At 32.9% G+C, this 18,551-nt stretch overlaps 2 protein-coding genes across 2 annotated transcripts; one reads left to right on the forward strand and one right to left on the reverse strand.

The window, feature by feature from the left end:
* Positions 1-844: 844 nt before the first annotated feature.
* On the forward strand, positions 845-14,090 carry LOC138322968 (forkhead box protein L2-like). Its single transcript, XM_069267247.1, has 2 exons — positions 845-2,144; positions 12,874-14,090. Exons 1-2 carry the CDS (start codon positions 1,027-1,029, stop codon positions 12,875-12,877), a joined length of 1,122 nt encoding a protein of 373 aa, XP_069123348.1. The 5' UTR covers positions 845-1,026; the 3' UTR covers positions 12,878-14,090.
* Positions 14,091-14,459: 369 nt separating this feature from the next.
* On the reverse strand, positions 14,460-17,365 carry LOC138322974 (mas-related G-protein coupled receptor member A-like). The gene has a single exon (XM_069267259.1). It carries the CDS (start codon positions 15,737-15,739, stop codon positions 14,750-14,752), a length of 990 nt encoding a protein of 329 aa, XP_069123360.1. The 5' UTR covers positions 15,740-17,365; the 3' UTR covers positions 14,460-14,749.
* Between the last annotated feature and the right edge of the window lie 1,186 nt (positions 17,366-18,551).

Here is an 18,551-nt window from a genome sequence, read left to right on the forward strand (position 1 = left end):
TGAGCTATTTATATAACATTATACCTACCGGTATGATATATTCGAATACATACATATATATATTAAACATCATAGCATAACAATGCTAAAAACTTATTTTTCTGACTTTGGGGTAGATCAGTCAAGTACGCAAGGAAAATGCAGTATAGTTAACGATAAATAATCTAAGAAAATGCCATTTATCAAAAATAGAACTACATTAATTAATTCTTACTTCATTTAATAATTTTATGATAAGTCATTTCTTTAGTTACTTATGATATTTGTAACAACAGAGCGACGATGACATCATCTTCATGTTTGAAGACTATTTTAATGAAAAGATTTGTTCGGAAAAATATTAAACAATAAATGCATTTAACTCAATTTAGATTGGCAAATGAAACTGTACCACACCCATCTCCATATTCCTTCGAAATGACCATCGGATATTTATTTTTAGATTGCTGACAAAGTTCCATCTAAACTAATGCACATTCAGTCTGTTTTGAAAGTCTTGTCCACTTAGTTTAGAGTTTGTAAAAGGACATGTTAGTTAGTGTAAAGTGTTTATAGACTGTGAGTAGTTGTAATGCGTGTCTATATAAACAGCAGGGTTTGTTTCCCCAGCTCTAATGTGTAGGGGAAGCCAACACCTCAAGGGACCCTCATTGGCCAGTCGAAAATGCCAGCTCGTGATGGCTGAAACCCGATGCGGTAAACGTCATATGGGATGTACATTTCTGTCGTATTAAGTGGAAATTGACAAGCTAGCACCCCCTATCCCAGTCACGTGACCGATGAGGTGGAGTGAGCGGTATATATACAAACATTTTGATTAGTTTTCAATAACTTGTTGGTGTTGGTGTAGTTGACGCTGGATGCAGTTCTATTAGAGTGCAAACTGTTTTGTTTGTTCCTGTCCAACATAGTTTATTTATATATCATATAACAATAATTGTTTGGATAGATCTCTTATCAGAGCCCATAATATTTTTGAACATTTGGGAATATCAAGCAACACTCTGAAAGAAATCTTTCAACTCGATGGCATTGTCGTTCTACGAGTCAAAGATGGAAGAAAATTCTGATTTTATGGACATAAAGTTTCGACTCTTTCGTGGAGGAAAAAGACCGGAGGCTTTTACTGACACTATCGAAAATACAAATGAAACTACAAAAGCATGGAAACCGCATGTTGGAAGTGGTTTGTCAACACCACATTATAAGTACTCTTGTACCCAAAAAAATCCAGTTTCATACGGTGTAGCAGCGAGACTTCAAGGGAATCAACAATGTGATGACAAACTCTCTGAAACGGAAGACCTGAAACCAATTAAAGCAGACAACACCAAAATCAAGGAAGAGTCATCATTAATGACAATAGCCAAAGATTCTAAATGCAGGAAGTTTGAGGAAGACACTAATAAATACTCGGATCCGGATCAAAAACCTCCGTTTTCTTATGTAGCCTTAATTGCCATGGCAATCAAAGAATCAGGCGACAAGCGTTTGACTTTGAGCGGTATATATCAGTTTATCATCAGCAAGTTTCCTTATTATGAACGCAACAAGAAAGGATGGCAAAACAGCATCAGACATAACCTAAGCCTGAATGAGTGTTTCGTCAAGGTTCCCAGAGAAGGTGGCGGTGAACGAAAGGGTAACTTCTGGACCCTAGACCCTGCCTTCAACGACATGTTTGAAAAGGGAAATTATCGCCGACGCCGACGAATGCGGAGGCCATATCGCGCAGCTATATCTCTTCCTAAACCCCTTTTTGCCGACAACCATTGTGGACCTTATAACCAGTTTGCTCAATTAACAAAGCCCTATTTCTCACCGCCCCCTTATTCTCAGTACTCACAATACTCCCCTTGGGCCCTTACCCACAATGCCTCAGCACACCAGGGGATGGGCATGTCCCAGATCAGTAACTTTAACTCATGTACGCAGGCCCGTGTACCCCCTCCTGGCTCTACCTTAAGTTCCTGTGGGTACAATCCCCTACCCTCGGGGGTACAACTCTCTCCCAGTGCAGGTACAACCTACTCGCAACTCAATGACTACAACTCCGTGAGTCCCTCGGGACCCTTTCCATTCAGCCCCTACCGCCAGCAGGGAGAATCCTTCAACGCAGTCCACTACACGTACTGGGGAGAAAGGTAAGACACATGTTAATAATCTATTCTTATACATTCATATAAATATATAACTAAAATAAAAACTAAAATTTGAAATTTTATTAAAACTGTTTAGTGGTGAACTGTTAAGAACTGTTGATGAGAAATCCAACTAATAACTAAATATTGATATTACATTATCAGACCAAATGTCATTTTGTAACATATGTGTTGAAATTGCACTTAAAATTATCTATAAAATTGAAATTCCATATTATTACTTAAAGCATATGTTTGTGATCAAATATAAAGTGGTTTAACTTATTTTTTGGTAATAACTTTCACACATAATGTAAATGTATTTTTATCACTTTATAAACATACTAGTGTAAATGTATTTTTCCCTTTATAAATTAGCGAACATTTTCACGTCAACCCAACATTCTTGTAAGGTTTTAAAGTAAGAAAAACATTTTTAAACTACTCGTTTTTTCTAGAAAGAATAATAAAAACAAAAGTTCGCCTATTTTATCACATTATATATAATTGTTTAAAATATTTACACATTAAACAGAACTTTCTATTACTATGTAGATATTAACGTGAACTTAAATTAACAGAACTAAATGTTAAGGACATAATTTATAATTGTAATTACAATGATTGAAGATTCTCTAATTATACTATATATTAGGTAAGGTTTAATCTTTATAAACTTTTTATGTTTCTGTAAAAATATTTACACCGGTTTTTAAAATTATAAGATAAGTATCGCGTAAAGACTACGGATGATTTTCCTCATACTTTTTATGAAGCTTCGTGATATGCTAACGTGTTTCTCCACGATTAAGAAATAGGAAACAAACCTCAATGGATGATAATTATTACTTGAAGCGGCTGACTGTAGAAATAACACTAAAATTAGTTTTATTTGTCAGAAACAATGAGGAATGAATTGTATCTTTAAAGAAAATGTTTTTCATTCATAAGCTCTATGTGGCGTTAAGACGAGTTTTGATACTTAGACCAATGTTTATTTTCTTTATATTTTTCGTGTTATCTTTAGCTTCGTACAGAAATACTGTAGTGGTTGTTCAAAAAGGCCGTGGGATCGAGTGGTTAAATGCCACTAGACCTTAGTCTCTTGATTGAGATTAACAAAACAACGAGGACAGTAACCTGTTTTCGATTTTTCGTATCAAATTCAAGATAAAAGGTTTGAGATAAATTAAAACTAACGGAAACAATAATCTGGTAAAAATTTTAAAAAATGTAATCTGATTTAAAACGACTTTATCAAGACAATAACCTGATTTTCACGTTAATTAAGTAAAAAATATCTTTTTATGTGCACGCTTTCGACATTTATGGATTTAAAGGATACAAATCACCTGGAAATTAATTTATCAGAGGGTTTTTCATATTTATTTCCCACATTATCAGTTGAATTATATATACACTTGAAATGAAATATATATTATTTACCTGGAGCTAGGTTTCGTGTTAATTGATCATTTTTGGTTTTCATTGTATGAACTATCTGGTTGCAACATTTGCAGGCTTATCAACTGCATTATTGCTCACTGTACTTTTACTTTTTATACTTTTATGAAGAAAAATCCAAGATGGAATAAAAAGCCAACATTATCGTGACAACGACGTTGCGTTATGGTTTGGAAATAATAATCCCATTGGGAAAATCAATGAAATCGTACGTTTTAACGTATTTAATATTATCAAGTGCATGAATTCTGAAAAATTAATTATATTATAAGCACTGATGTCACTATTTCTTAATTTCATCGAGATATGAATTAAATTTTGTTTGCGAACATTTGTCATGAATCCGCGTAGTTTGTAACGAAAATTTCTTACAAACCCCGATGTATTGGAAATGTGACATCCGTGCTGAAATAATATGTATGCTGAAACTTGTTAGCGATGTGTTTTGCGTATGTACAATTTTCTTCTTTACGAAGTAGTAAAAATACTAGAATCGTACACCTTAACTAATTTCTATTTGCTATCATTTTGTAAATTTAATGCAATCTTTTAGATATGTTTTACTTCGTTCTTGGATTTTTAAAGAAGCTGTTTTAATTGGTTATTCGTATCTATTACACTATGCATCAAACTTCATAAAAGTCAAATTTCATTTCTGTCTATTTTATTATTATAAATGCATAATTCGGTCGTCGAAAATAATTTTGGCATTAAATCAAAACTGGACTAATGACCATAATAGTAAATATGCCAATATTGACTTTCTCTGTACATAATATTTAAGAAAGGGTATTTGCCCAATCACAAATTAGCATGAATGTGCTAAAATATTAACATTAGGTAAAATTGTACATCGTTAGATATACAACATGATATCAGCAGCACTACGAAATAACATCAAAAAAATCGTTAATTATTCTTTCTTTCAATTATCAAGATATTTCCTATCTTTTTTTTTGAGACAATTGCTTTATTAGAAATATGCGTTTACGTCAGCGTTGAAAACAAAAATGATGTATAACAGAGTTGATCTACACTGCACATTAAAAGGATCACAGTTCACGTTTAAACGTCTAATTATCATGTAACGGTTCATCTTTTTAGGACTGGTAGGTGATACTTCGAGCCATTAAACCTTTCAATTACTAATAAAAAGACGAATAATCTGAAAAAAAATATCAGACGTACTTAAGACCTAAAAATTGCAGAATGATTATTTAATCTGGATCGGTAAAATATTGACTTTTACGATATAGTCAAAGGCTGTTCCCTAATTCGGTATCCGACATTAAGTGGTCAAGCAAATAATCATCTATAACAGATAAGAATGGTAAATAAGTATTTATTCAGATAAATTCAACATTCACATCTGTTTGTGGGATATTGTACTTAAAGATGCTCCACCGCCGACAGTGCATAAACAATACTCATCATTTGATCAATAATTGGTGTTTAATTGTGTATATATATGTCTAATTAACATAAAAAATAATATAAGATAATGTATTTAGCTTTTGGTGCTTGCGCAATCAGTATTTCATTCTACACAGAATATAGTGCTATGGAATTTTTTCGGGATGCAATTATTTATTTCTAATATTTTTATATTGACGTAAATTCAAGAGCTCAAACTTTTCAATGTTGGTAACGGTGTAAAGTGAGTAATTTTTGTAACTGAACATAAATACTAAATCGTCTGCTTCTGTTCTTGATAGAGGAAAAATACCATTTGTCAGCGGTGGAGCATCTTTAAAAACTTGCATAAATATATATCAATTTCGTCTCCTCAATATGTTTTCAGTGGAAACACATTGCATTTTCAAAATTAAGTTTAGTTAAGTTAAACAAATGGGTTTGGCACACATCCAGTAGGTACTGTACGCCTTTGTTAAATAGTTAGACAATGAGAGCGTGAAAAATGACATATAAAATTATCCTAGTTGTAAAATTATCCACACCTTGCTATTAATACGTTGAATTTTATTTTGTTAAAGAAGTCTCTGGTTTCTGTAGTATTTTAGCGATTTACCTAATTGGCTCAGATGGTATGTTATAAGCAATTTGAATGAATAAAAGAGTTCGGCTATCATTGAATATAAAACTATTATTTTGCCATCTCATGTACATCCCTAATTTATTTCAAATATATACATTGATAATATATCATCTATTTAGATGACAACGCAGACAACACTTTACATAAAGTGCAATAGTATACTCATTCTTATTTAAAACATGAAGATATGTAGTCATATGGTGGTGCGAATATAGACATTTACATACTTCCCCTTCTGGTAGTACTTGTACTGTCGATTCATGACTTTAACGATAGACAATGTTCTATTACTTGTTGGTGAAAAGGAATCCGTCACACGTGTAAATCGTAACTTCTCCGCTTGTTGTTGATTCTATTCAATCTACACAATTATACAATTTTTCGCCATTTTAAACTCTAACGCAGCGGCACATTTTCCGGTTCACTGACAAAGTAAATTACGAGCCGCGAAAACTTGCGGAACGACTTTTACAGATTTCCTAATGCTTTGCATGCTTCTGTGTTCTGAATGTTCTATGATACAACCATATACGTGGACACGATCTATATACGTTGTGTTATTTGTTTTTCGTATGATATGAAATTTTAATGTATCATGGTTATTTAATGATTTATCTATATATATACAGTAAAATTATCGTTTTAATGAGAATTTGCATTTGATAGGGAAAAATACTATATTAAGAATGACAAGAGCATTTTTATACAAAAAATTATCGATAATCAATAATACCTACATTATCACAAAAGAAAACATTTCTATTTTTATACTTAATGATACTTACATCATCACAAGACCAAATACTTGTTCTATCTAGTTAATTAATCCACATGAAAAACAACTTTATTTTGTCTCTTGTAGATTTTAAAAAAGTAAATGCAGCGAAAAATTTATACAGTAATGCCTATTAGGATTACCGCCTATAATACCTAATGAATGACGCAAGGGGTAGATGTAGGGGAGGACTTCGGAAGACTTACAACTTAAATCCAGAGAGCATCAAAGTTATATTTGTGATACGTCTTAGGATTTGGTAAAATATATTTTTGTCATGTAGTTTTTTAACTTTTAAAGATGCTCCAGATACTGTTTTGAAAGGAAATGATAAATTAATACACAGAAATATGTTAATCTCTTTTGAAATTGTTTTACACCATGCCATGCCGTTTCGGACTGACCACCATGAACGACGATCCAGTAAGCAATGCGTTATTATAAAACCATACCAAAAAGGTATCTTATATATACAGGAAGCTGCTTTTAAGTGATATGTGCCGTAATGTCCATACTGTCGAACCAAGAAAAGTTTTTTTCATTTATTGTTCACCACTAAAAGCTACCAACATTTTGAGAATAACAATGCATAGGTTTTAATTTACAGAGTCAAATAAGAACTGAAAATGAAATTTTAACAGTACTGCCATAAATCATATTTAGGTCTGCTTTGTAGTGAAATGAGTGAGTACATATGGTCAGACCATGAGGATAAGTTGTCTCCATTTAACGTGTTTACAGTGTTAGTAGTAATTGTAAAATGATTTCAGCAGATATGTTTTCATCTAAGCATACGTACAACATAAACAAAAACTTTAACGGTGCAAAACATCAGTGTTGTAGTTATGTTCATAGCACATCATTCATGTTAATGTGTGCCTTTGAATGATTTTCACGGCTTAATTCGAACAAATAGCATGTCCAGAGTTATGTTAAGACACATATACCTTTAAGACTGTCTGATTATAGCAAAGATCCGCATTAAAAATTCTATAATAGCGTAAACTCATAGATCGACGTATTAATTAACATTTTAAATGATTTTCAGTTGTAGGATGGTATGTGTAATTAGTAATAACTCCTTCCCTATCACGCGCATTTGTACGACCCGACCGATGTACCGACACCGGCCTCCCGCAGTGTGTTCTATGTAAGTTTACATATTGATCTACTGATTAGCGGTTGATTAGTGGTATATTTTGACTTTGGAACAAGGATCTTTTCCCACCTGGGAATATACAGTACACCGCATCAGAATGCTCTCGCGTAATGCACGCGCACTTCCCTTATCTAATTGTTTATTTTCTGTGTAGTTAATGCTGCGCTCTCTTGAGAGAACATGAATGTTTAAAGTCTATGTAAATATTTGCCGTTGTCTTGGTAAATATTATCAGAGTATAGTAGCGGTACAAAAGACATACGAAAGTAATACTGGCTCCCATGGGAACAGAAAATGGCGGCTTCACGGTGAGGTATTGGTTACAGATATACAGCGCTAACTAGGACGGAAAAATAAATACCAGAGGACTTTTCAATAGCTAATTACTTCCAAGTGGAAAATAGTATACATAGGCTTGCAATACTGTGCCTAGTTGGTAGTCTGTATCACTAATTATATAGTGTATTTTGCCAAGCTAAATAAAACAATCTTTGGGATGCAATTGTCCTCGTGATAATCGTCTTTGGCGGTAACTGTAAATATTTGCCGTTGTCTTGGTAAATATTATCAGAGTATAGTAGCGGTACAAAAGACATACGAAAGTAATACTGGCTCCCATGGGAACAGAAAATGGCGGCTTCACGGTGAGGTATTGGTTACAGATATACAGCGCTAACTAGGACGGAAAAATAAATACCAGAGGACTTTTCAATAGCTAATTACTTCCAAGTGGAAAATAGTATACATAGGCTTGCAATACTGTGCCTAGTTGGTAGTCTGTATCACTAATTATATAGTGTATTTTGCCAAGCTAAATAAAACAATCTTTGGGATGCAATTGTCCTCGTGATAATCGTCTTTGGCGGTAACACGCAGATAATTTATCATTAGAAGTTCGACATGTAAAACATTTCTAGTTTGGGTACATAAGTTCTCTGACCGTATAACGACAACTACTGCATTTCTGTTACCATAATTATTTACATATGTTCGCATTTCCAGAGATATTGAATTATTTTAGGTAGATGGTAATATGTAGGTCTAAAATATGCATATAACATGCTATTGCTAACGAATTAAGATATTATTTGACGAGTGTTTAGTTTTTTGATTGGTTAAAATGTATACGCTGATTTTGAAAAAAATAACAGCTGCCTGGTAATTTAATATTAGAAATAAAAAGAGACTATTCCGAGGTAACTACTCTAGTTTTGTGTCAATAAAAATCAACATGTCGTGGTAATAACAGGTAATCACCAGGATAGTGTTTTATTAGCCTTTTTAGGATTGAAAAAAGGATTGGGCACAAGTCCTCATCGAACAATTGATAGCTGGGATTGTTGCTATTGTCACAACCTTACGGTGCAAACATATTATTCTTGTTAATTTCTTTTCAAACAGTCACATGGGTAGGATTTAAATAAAATCTGTTATAACAAGTTAGTGAAAGGTGTTAATTTAGTGGTGAAAGATTTGCAACATGATCACACTTGATCCATGATCAGGAACATTGTGTAACAAATCAATATTAAAAAAACTGTCAAATAACGTCATACATCCTACATAACTCTAAAGAGAAAACATTTTTGCATCATTGATATTCTGTCAATTGAAATTCACATTCGGTATTTGTATATCACATAGTATCTGTGTCCTTGTGGGTACACATTGATTTTAGTTTCACCACAAATTTATGACATTATAAACGATACCTACCCAAAATATTGAACAATCAAGCCCTGCAACTCAGAAGATAACGAAGAGTTTATACTGTAACGTCGTTCTGTGCAATGCGATGCCTAGTAGTTCCAGTACATAATAGGATAGGACACCACTTATTTTAGGCATTAGATTTGGGAAGTATTCACATATTCATGTGTCGTAAGTGCTGTTTTCCTGTTGGAATCAGTCGAGGTTTTGAAAGAGTTTGATATTTTTGTATCTTGTACAGTTCTTACTCTAAATCTAAACTCTTAAGTCCTTTACAGAATTGACGCGAAAATATCAATTATCGTAAGGAAATAAACAGTATCTTAAATTCACTATTGCCATTAAATGTAATACCCCAGAGTTCAGCGATATGACACAGATGTTAGGAGTGTTGCGATTCCAGCTATGTTATTTGCATGACACAAAAATGTCACATCTTCTATAAAAGTGTTACGTAAACTTACATTTAAACAACCTTTGAAAAAACACTGTCATATGTACTTTAATATAAAGGATTTTTATCGTTATCTTCTACAATGCATTTAAAATTCAGTCATCATTACAATTTTGAGAGACATATCTTTGCTTGCAAACAACATACCAGGTAAATTGGCTTACAGATACAGTAATAACTAACAATGCGGTAATTGTAAAAAAAAGATATAAAATCTTAATCAAAAGTTACTGTAACACAGGAAATTATACAAAAATTGATAAATCTCAATGACAACTCTACTTATATCATGCATCTACGAGAATTTCCCGTAATGCCAAAGAACATGCGTTCAGCAAGAGTGGACGTTTTCTGTTATAGAATGTCATACATCTGTCAGACCGTTTCAAGTGACAAACGTAGTTAGAATCCTCAGCAGAGTAATTTTAACCAAGGAGCAAATATACGTCCGTTATAACACTAAGAGAAAAGTTGTATTAAATAATCTATAAGTATATAGTCGACAAAAAGATTCGATGTATAATATCACCTGTTTTGTTCATCAAATGATATCCAAAACAAAACATGTTTTCTTCCATCTATCTGAATTTAAAAATGCTAAACCGCTGACGAATGGTATTTTTTCTCTATCAAAAACAGAGCCAAAAGAATATGTATTTTTCCTCCGTTACAAAAGTTACTTACGTTACACAATTACCACCATTGAAAAAGATTCAGCTTCTAATTTTACTTCAAGATAAAAATATTACAAATACACGTAATTTATTGCGTCGCGAAAAAAATCCATCGCACTATACCTTATCAAATGGAGTACTGATTGCACATCCACGAAAAGCAAAACAAATTATTTTATATCATTTTGTGTTAATTAGACATACATTTACATGAGTAAACACCAAGAATTGTTCAAGTGATGAGTAACGTTTATGCTTTGTCGTCGGTGAATGTAAAAATGATCATAATATAAATTCTAAAAACGTTGATATTCTCTCCGGAATCAAAAATTTTCTGAGATCAACTGATTGTGTAAACTTATGTACATGTGCGCTTGCTTAGTAGAAATAAAAATTCCAATATCATACAGTCATGGTTTTACCCGCACGTGAATTCGATTTTTCTGCCCTGGGTTTGCACTTTTTCGTCCAGCAAATCATAAAAGTAACTGAAAACATTTATTTTGAAATATCCAATGTAAATTTAAATAGAAATACCTTTGTTTTGATCTTTTAAAAATATTTTTTTAAAATAAAGGCGATGACTAAACAACTTGTGACCATAGAAATAGAAGTTTTAAGTTCACACCCGCCTACTGGTATTGTGGTTATAAACACAATTAAACCTTTATATGCTATATATTTATGTGCTATATATTTATGTAACAAAAGTATGCGTCAATGTTTGGTTTAATCATATGGTAACGTCCTCAGTATGGTGTGTCAGATATCAATTAAACCTTTATATGCTATATATTTATGTAACAAAAGTATGCGTCAATATTTGGTTTAATCATATGGTAACGTCCTCAGTATGGTGTGTCAGATATCTATCAATATGTCAGGTTTTTACCATACTTACCTTGCCGAATCGAATAGTATCCGAGATGGAACTTTGGAGCTAGGTCATTATTTCAAACTTCAGCAAATATTGACCGAATTAAGAAATACTTTACGTCAGTTCACTATCTTTTATTGCTACTCTGTTTAATATGGATATACTTGGTGTAATTTGTTCTATTGTTATAATGAGTTTGATAGGATCTTTATAGACATGGCGGGCTTGCTTTTCACACTAATATAAGATTGAAACTGTCTCTGGTTCAGGTTGAAATGATCTCTAACAAGGGGGAAATGATGCATTATTGAATATTTTTTTCGCTGTATTTTACATCTTATTTTTGAAAGCTAACAGCTAATTTGAAAGTTTATTTTAGTGTATAGCATCACGATAGCACAATAAAATCACATCAAGTGCAGTTTGGGGCAATTTGAATTGGTCACGGTTGATAAACATTTATTCACTCTTCAGAATAAAATGAAAGTTCGAAATAATAATAAAAAAAATGAAATAAAAAAGGAAAAACAACAAAGAAACAAATAAAACTTAATTTGTGATAAATATTACTAAATAATATAGCAAAAAAAAGAATTCTTTTCATTCGAACCCATGAAAAAAGCATTCTTACAAAGGATTAAAAAAGTCAATATCTTCAATTCAATGCTTTATTTCTTTAAGTTTACAACTTATTGGAATTGTAAGACATATCAAAATACACACATACACACACACACACACACACATATATATATATATAAATATTCATTCAGATAGAAATTGGTACAATATCAAAGACAAGTTACAATTGTAATATACATTGAAAACTTAAAATTGTATTTGAACATCTGAGTTGTATGGATATATTTTATGCATTCACTTCGCATAATTCAAAATATGTTCTCAAATAATATTAGTCTACTTAATAAAGGCTACACAACTTACAGGTTAAACATATAATACTAAAATAAATATACTGAAAATATTGGAGACGAGATCGTATTTTCATGGCATCAAAAATATTTTTTGCTAATTTACGTAGATCACTAATATTTTCAAAATCTTATTGCAATAAATAAATAAAATGTAAATGTATGAAAATGGAATTGAAAGTTGTAAACTTGTCAAAATTAGCACTGTAGGACCTTAAACGAAAGTTAATACAATATGTACATACGCAATGTCATAACACGAAGCACGCGAATTAAAACTATATTTAACTTCTATTATCTTCTCAAAAAATATATTATACTATCATAAATAATTGAGTTATATAGACTGTGAAAGTCAGATAAGGAAAATTTTAAACTGTAAAAAAATTAATTTTCTCATTTTTAATTAAAATCACAAAAAAACTTTTCAATAACCAACTACATGATTGTAGATGTTATATATAGAATAAACGAGAAGAGAAAAACAAATCTAATTTATTAGATTATATAAGATAAAAGGTAAGATTGATGTTATTGTTTTCTGTAACGATGTCAGATGTATAATACTCAGCTCACACCACTAACATCAGTCTGCGAAATAAATTGACATTTCGATTGTTTACTGTTTCAGATGATCAGATACAGACAGTTTGGAACGGACACATTGAAACATTTTGAATAATTGTTTCCTGAGCGAGGGATGTTTGAAATTTTAATAACTGAAACTGTTTCGGAAACAGAATTTCTACAAAGTGCTTCAGTTATTCTGAAGATTCCATGAAAACAGTTCTGCCTTTTGAAAACGTTTGGATTTTTGTGTGCAGGTGTTTATTGTTACGACATTGCTTTAGTGTTTACTTAAGACAAAAAATCAGACAATATCTGAAAATATAGGACGTTACTTTCCATGTTTCGAGACACGTCTGCTCTACATCACACAAGTAATACTGCAGTCATGGGAACTTTCCTCGATTATTTCAAATAAAACCGGGAAAGACTGAATAGTATGCCCTGAATCTGCGACCATACTGTAAGATTCCGTGGATTTACATAGTCATGTGAAACCTTGACCAGAAAACCAGACATTCTGCATTAACATACAATAAAATAAATAATTTGAGATGCTTTTTCAATTAAGTTGGACGATTGTCATTTTTCTATAGACATATTTGATATTTAATTTCATGTGCTGTTATTATATTATTAACTTAGACTATATACATCTGTAGCTATAAACTCTGCTATGTATAACTTTGGGTAACGCACCTTAGACACCCAAAGTAATTAGCACCTGTGGGGGATGGTCAGCTGGTATCAACCACACAACTAAATATATTTTCAGGTTACACAATATTATATAAATCATATGTTTTATTGGACTTTTATTAAATGGTATTTAATTGCTTGGATTTTAAGTATTTTCGATTTGATGTTTGAAAATGTTTTAAAAGTCAGCCGATCAACAGTAAAACCTCGCATGTTAAAGAGAAAATTTATGAAAATCGCCCACTTACTCAAAACTCCTAAGTGTATCTTGATACAGTATGGATGTACAGGATGTTTAAGACGTGGGAGTTAATTTAGAACTGTTACCTGCAGGTGTTCTGCTTACCTGCTTAACACTTCCGTGGTTTCGAAGTGGCATGTAAGGGACAGAATAACGGTCGGTTTTGTTTATAACCATTAGTTTTTAGAGACCCATTTGAGTGGTATATAGGGTTGGAATAAGCTAGATTCTATGTTATTATATCCACAGTCGAAAAAAAATTAAAAAACGCACACAAATTTTTAGAAAATATTTCGTTGGTAGCTTTGTACATTCTTAATTATTTCAAAATTACTTGTATACCATGTACATGTTAATAATTAATAAAAACAAAGAAGTAATTGACTGCATTGATTTTAATGATTAAAATGCTATTTAGTGATGAAACAATCCACACGATATAAAGGATGAAGTGATGAGAATACAGAAAACTTTACATCATTAGCGTGTGATTCACTTCCAACCAATACACAGGACCATTAAATATAACCAACAAACCAGAAGAAAAAGATCACTGGACTCCTTAGGAAGGAATTCAGACTAGAATCAATTATGTGATCCTAATAAGATATTGTCCTCTGATCATTAACAGTACACAGCAAAACTATGCTGATTATTCAGGATTGAAATGATTGCCAGATATGTGACGGTGTGGAGTTTGCCGTCATACTTCCATAACTACCATCCTAAAGCCATTTAAATCTGATATTTACATTGGATTTTTCTCAATGAACCATGCCCTTTATTTCATGGCACGATAAATACACGTTTTTATACATTAATGGAAACAAGATATTTCACAATGAAATATTGACAATAACCCTTTAACTGCATCGAAATATTAATATTATATCCCCGAAAAATTGCTAATTACCTATGTCTTGGTATCAATTACGCACAACACACATTAAAGTCACACGTGTACCATACCGTTTTGACATATGTCGCGGACCTGTCCATATTAAGACGCCGACAATGATATCATAGATATTTGGGGTTTGGGGGCCAGGGCAGCTTTTCTAGATTCCTCTTGAATTTTTGGTTGTCTTACATTTTTATGGATTGCAACAGGAATTCCTGCATGTTCTAAACGGAGAGCTGATTCTAATCTATGCACGTCTTTTCTGTAAAAACACAAAAGCTTCTTTACTTGAAATCGGCTTTCACGAAATCTACCGATATAAATTATCGGATTAATTGAAATAACTGTTATTGAAAGGGAAGCAGATATTATGTATATATAATTAGCATATGGATTATCACGTTCACTCCAAAGAGCAACGCTTGCGGCAAAAGACATAACGCTGGTAAGGTATAAAGCAAAAGTCACTCCGCAGATAAGGAAAGACATTCGGAACGAATTGTAGAGACTATCAGAAGCTAAATTCGTAGCGGACATATACCGCTCTGATTGGTAGAAAATAATAGCATAGGAAACAGTTGTTACGACCATTGACGACGCGAAAAGTACAATCAAAGAGTGAATTCCGAAGTAATTCAAGTGTCGATAAGTACTACAGACGCCTTCGAGCTCTGTAGCATCCTTACCATACGACAATCCTAACACAACATACAGAGCTACTGTCAGAGCTAGGCATATTATAATAATCGATTGTTTCGTAATTTTGCGCTGGTACCATAATGGCCATACAATTGATATGGAGCGATCCCCCGCGAAGACCGTTGTCATGACAACGGGGACTATACGATAACCGGCCCAAAATATACACTTCAAAGCACACAACACTTCAAAGTCCTGAGTTGACTTCACAATCACAACGACAGTGAAGACACAGCTGATGAAGAAAGAATGAGCGGTAATGAAGAGAAGGATGAGACGTATCTGGAAGACAATTAGTCGACATCTATAGAACACAGCAATGGCTACAGCATTACAAACAATACTCATGAATATAGCAATGGACGCTATGAGGACCTCTGTGGCAACCATTATTTATCATATGTATAGGGAAACTCCTTTTCAGGGATATATGTAAGATCAGAGCACCAGTGTACCTGATTTGTTACGCTCTGCTCATGTAAAACTTACATAAGTTTTCGTTATGATAATCTTCAGATATTACATTTATCATCCCTTAACACACATTTATTTGTGTATGTAACTATAATGATGAGACGAATCTTGAAAATATCACAATATTATTTTAGATATATTCAACCACTCACACGAGTTTCGAATCAAATGACGGTATCACAATTGTCTCGAAAATATGAAACATCACATTTCTTAAGACGTTACGACACTCATCACATGAAAATTAAACATTTGAATTGTCACAGGAAAGTTCCTCAAACATAATATTTCCTTATTCCTGGATGTTAATTAACAGATGTGAGTGGAATGTCAAGTTACGAAATACTTCCAGAATGTCACATCAGGTGAGACTGTATTTCAAAAGAGGTTGGTAGAATGTTAGTTCCCCTTCTCCGTGGACGTATCAGCAAAGTAAGATGCAAATTTTTCACAAGTATATAAGTAACCGACCTTTTTGATATTATGGCTGTGTGAACTCGATTTGTCCCATATGGCTTCTCTTCTTCATGTCAATCGCCAGCGAATTTATATATATGAGTTGAAATAACTTTTTCTCTCGTCAAGCACACTAAAAACTGTTTGTATAATAACGGCCGGTAGAGCCCTACGCTACGAGGACAAACCAAATTAAGAAATTAATTCTTCTGAAGCTTAGTTATGACAGACAGTACTTCATCGAAGTCGGCCAGTTCAGCTTTTCGCTGTGATCCAATGAAGCCAATAAGGAGTAAATACGCCCACACTGATTTTCAGAAATAAATATATGAAGTCAGAATGCGCTATTTCGTCGTGTGTTATCCTGTTGACGAGTTTTTAGATGAAAATATGAAACATCACATCTCTTTAGACGTTGCAACACTCATCACATGAAAATTAAACATTTGAATTGTCTCATGAAAGTTCTTCAAACATAATATTTCCTCTTCATCATCTAACACTAAATACCAAGTACATTCCCGGGTGTTAATTGTTCAGCTATGAGTGGAATGTCAAGTTACAAAATACTTCCAGAATGTCACATCAGGTGAGACTGTATTTCAAAAGAGGTTGGTAGAATGTTAGTTCCCCTTCTCAGTGGACGTATCAGCAAAGTAAGATGCAGATTTTTGATAAGTATATATGTAACCGACCTTTTTGATATTATGGCTGTGTGAACTCGATTTGTCCCATATGGCTTCTCTTCTTCATGTCACTCGCCAGCGAATTCATATATATGAGTTGAAATAACTTTTTCTCTCGTCAAGCACACTAAAAACTGTTTGTATAATAACGGTCGGTAGAGCCCTACGCTACGAGCACAAACCAAATTAAGAAATTAATTCTTCTGAAGCTTAGTTATAACAGACAGTACTTCATCGAAGTCGGCCAGTTCAGCTTTTCGCTGTGATCCAATGAAGCCAAAAAGGAGTAAATACGTCTACACTGATTTTCAGGAATAGATATATGAAGTCAGAATGCACTAAATCGTCGGTTTTGAATGATATTTATCCGTACTTGCAAATTACTAGTAATTCACAAAACAATTAAGTAGCCAGAATGCCTCAGATTACCTAAAATTATTTCCCGGTTACCACCGTAACAAGGACAACTCAGTATCTTAACAATCCACTACTACTCGTGGTTTACGAGATCGAATGTTACCTACATACTTTATTGCAAGTAAAGTTCCCTTTGCAATGGATATAAGGGATTAGTACTTCTTAAAATTTAATTTCAGAGAAAAAAAGACGAAGGTAGATGATGTTGATTTGGTTGTGCCAGTTTAACCGTCCTATTAATAGCCAGGGTCATTTAAGGACGTGTCAGACTTCTTGATATAGTAAAGTAGGAGTACCTGGAGAAAAACCATCGACCAGCAGTCAGTACCTGATAACTGTCACACATAGGATTCGAACTCGTATCCCACAGGTGGAGGGCTTTTGGTCTTACGGATGTACACATGAGGTTTCAGTCCCGTGGAATTCTCGTTTTGAAATTGATCAAAGAGGTTATTAGAATGTCAAGTAAAATTTATCAATATCTGTAGAAAGTTGTCAGATGCAAATTTTGTAAAAAAAAAAAACAAAAAAAAAAAAAACATTTCTGTGTAGATTTCTTAATATGGGGATTTTAAGAAATGACCCATTTTGCAGCCATTTGAATTCTTTTTTTCGCATTGAGTACAGACAAATTGTTACCATTTTTTGCTTGAATTGTTTTTACTTAAATCATCACTGTGCCAGCATTTTTCGCTACACCGCGCTAATTTTTGCTGTAAATCTTAGCTAGGTTCATGATAATTATAATATTTAGCAGTAATGTGTGAAATGATACCCATTTGTCACTTTATTTTTGCATTTAATGGTAAATTAAGCACTTTTATTTGAAAATAATGCTAAAATATTGAAAAATAACAAATATTATTAAGCACACCGACCCCTTTTTTGTGCCTGATTTAGAAAGAGCAACATTTCCCCTGTAGATATGCAAAATATTTACAAAATTATACCGGTAATATCATGAACCTTTTGCATAAAAAGGTTAAATCTGGCAAAAATTGGCTGAAAATGGTGGATTTGGCAGCTTAAAATTAAGCCATAGGGGTAGCATATGTTGTTATTCATCATAACTGCTATTTTTTTTAAAGAAGACCGCTATGCACTATATTCTGCAAACACCTATTCAGGAAATTATGACCTAAATCTATCGTGTTTATGGTCAAAACGTA

This window comes from Argopecten irradians, chromosome 1, assembly GCF_041381155.1.
Source record: "Argopecten irradians isolate NY chromosome 1, Ai_NY, whole genome shotgun sequence".
NCBI classification, from domain to species: domain Eukaryota; kingdom Metazoa; phylum Mollusca; class Bivalvia; order Pectinida; family Pectinidae; genus Argopecten; species Argopecten irradians.

What these genes read in the sequence shown, in the direction of transcription:
- LOC138322968 (XM_069267247.1), top strand. Translation starts at nt 1,027, where the DNA reads ATGGCATTGTCGTTCTACGAGTCAAAGATGGAAGAAAATTCTGATTTT.
- LOC138322974 (XM_069267259.1), bottom strand. Translation starts at nt 15,739, where the DNA reads ATGGTTGCCACAGAGGTCCTCATAGCGTCCATTGCTATATTCATGAGT.